This window comes from Octopus bimaculoides, chromosome 30 (genome assembly GCF_001194135.2).
Source record: "Octopus bimaculoides isolate UCB-OBI-ISO-001 chromosome 30, ASM119413v2, whole genome shotgun sequence".
Taxonomy (NCBI): domain Eukaryota; kingdom Metazoa; phylum Mollusca; class Cephalopoda; order Octopoda; family Octopodidae; genus Octopus; species Octopus bimaculoides.
Genome location: NC_069010.1, coordinates 2,589,293 through 2,591,266, shown reverse-complemented (window position 1 = coordinate 2,591,266; position 1,974 = coordinate 2,589,293). Strand labels below are relative to the sequence as shown.

The 1,974-nt window shown below is 35.6% G+C and overlaps 1 protein-coding gene across 1 annotated transcript in view; it reads right to left on the bottom strand.

Annotated features, from left to right (window-relative positions):
- LOC106878593 (uncharacterized) overlaps positions 1–1,974 on the bottom strand; it is a 16,688-nt gene that overhangs the window by 11,664 nt on the left and 3,050 nt on the right. Inside the window, exon 3 of the mRNA XM_052978066.1 lies at positions 854–905. Within this exon, the coding sequence (XP_052834026.1) occupies positions 854–905 (52 nt within the window). The remainder of the gene's footprint in view (positions 1–853; positions 906–1,974) is intronic.

Here is a 1,974-nt window from a genome sequence, read left to right as displayed (position 1 = left end):
TGGCCGAAATAAGATTAAGATTAATGTAATATAAAGCTGAAGCAAATTAACACCAAATATACAGTGCGTGTGTTTTTATTGGCTAAACTGGCAATATGACCATCCCCAAGTACAACAACATCTGTTTCAACACCCGATTTCACATCAAAAATCTTGCAAAACAAATATATATATATATATATATATATAAGTTTATGTATATATTAATATTATCTCAGTTTTTAAAAAAAACCTTTGATAATGTAAATATGTTAATAGTTACCAGAGGTAGCAAAATTACACTAGAAACCAAGATATCACAGCCGTTTTACAGGTAGAGATACCAAGTTAAAGTGATACATTTTGAGAAGATATGAATAATAATAATAATAAATGGAGCAAAACGTATATAAATAAAAGTTCCTTTAATTCCTACACAAGTTTCATATATATATATATCGGTTTCAGAGGACCTCAGCTCTTTAATGCCCTGCCAAAACATTTGAGAGACCTGCAAGACATGGATATAGAGGTCTTCAAAACAAAACTCGACGCTTTCTTCTCCACGATACCAGACGAACCAATGGCTCGAAATGAGACACAGTTTAGAGCAGCGGTGTCAAATTCTCTTATACACCAGATGTGCCATCAAAACTCTTGATTGGACCATATCAGGTGGAGGAGAAGAGCCATGCAAGGAACGTGAAGAGAGCACAGCATAAAGACGGAAAGTCACGGTGGTGCTCCAGCATGACCGCAGCTACTTGGCTGAAATCCATAAATAAATAAATAAATATACCTATCCATGTATTTAGCATGCAATGAATGTATGTATGTGTATGTTCAAAGTGACCATGCTGTTAACTATACTCACGCCCAATTTCCGATGTGATTGGTCGCTCGTCATCAAGGTTAGAGGAATTTACCTGAAACAAAGGAAATAGTAACAGCTGTAGCAGCAGTAGCAGTAGTAGTAGTAGTAGTAGTAGCAGTAACAATTATAATAATCTTTTCTACTATGGGCACAAGGCCAGCAATTTTGGAGGAAGGGCACTTGTGGACTGCACTGATTCCAGAGCTTAAACTGGTACTTATTTTATCGACCCCGAAAGGATGAAAGACAAAGTCAGCTTTGACAGAATTTGAACTCACAATGTAAAGATAAATGAAATGCTGTAAAGCATTTTGTCCAGTGTGCTATCAATCCTGGCAGCTCGTTGCCTTAATAATAATAATAATAATAATAATAATGTCATAGGTGCCCTGGGAATGACAGCAAAACGGGCTGATTGCTACCTAGCTCAGATACCAGGAAACCCCAAAATGGCTGAAGTTCAAAAGATAGTGCTCCTGGGAACTGCCCATATCCTACGTAAAATACTGTCTATGTGATCTCAAATTTTAAAACAAACACATAATTTTCTTATGGTTTCTTAAACATTCTCTAGAACAACACTATGTACAAATCCAAATATATGGTACCCTAGGCATAACACCTACATGAACTTCTAACTTGTTGTCTCTTGAGGTCTCTGGGTGAGACTTGGATCCAACTTGTACAAATGCAAAGCAAAAGTCAAACATAAAATAATAACAATAATAATAATAATAATAATAATAATAATAATAATAATAATAATAATAATAATCCTTTCTGCTAAAGGCACAAGGACTGAAATTTTGAGGAAGGGATTAGTTGATTACATTGACCCCAGTGTTTCCCTGGTACTTAATTTATAGACCCTGAATGGATGAAAGGCAAAGTAGACCTCAGTGATATTTGAACTCAGAATGTAAAGATGGTTGAATGTCTAAATAAAAGACAGGATGGTCATAGCTGGAATATCTTTGATCATAAATCTACTGGATCAAGATTGACAATGGATTAAGCAACAATAAAGATGGGCACATTAGGTATTGTACTCTCAGATACACTATGTCAGAGTATAAGACAGGATGGTCACAGCTGGAACACCTTTGATCATAGGTCTGCTG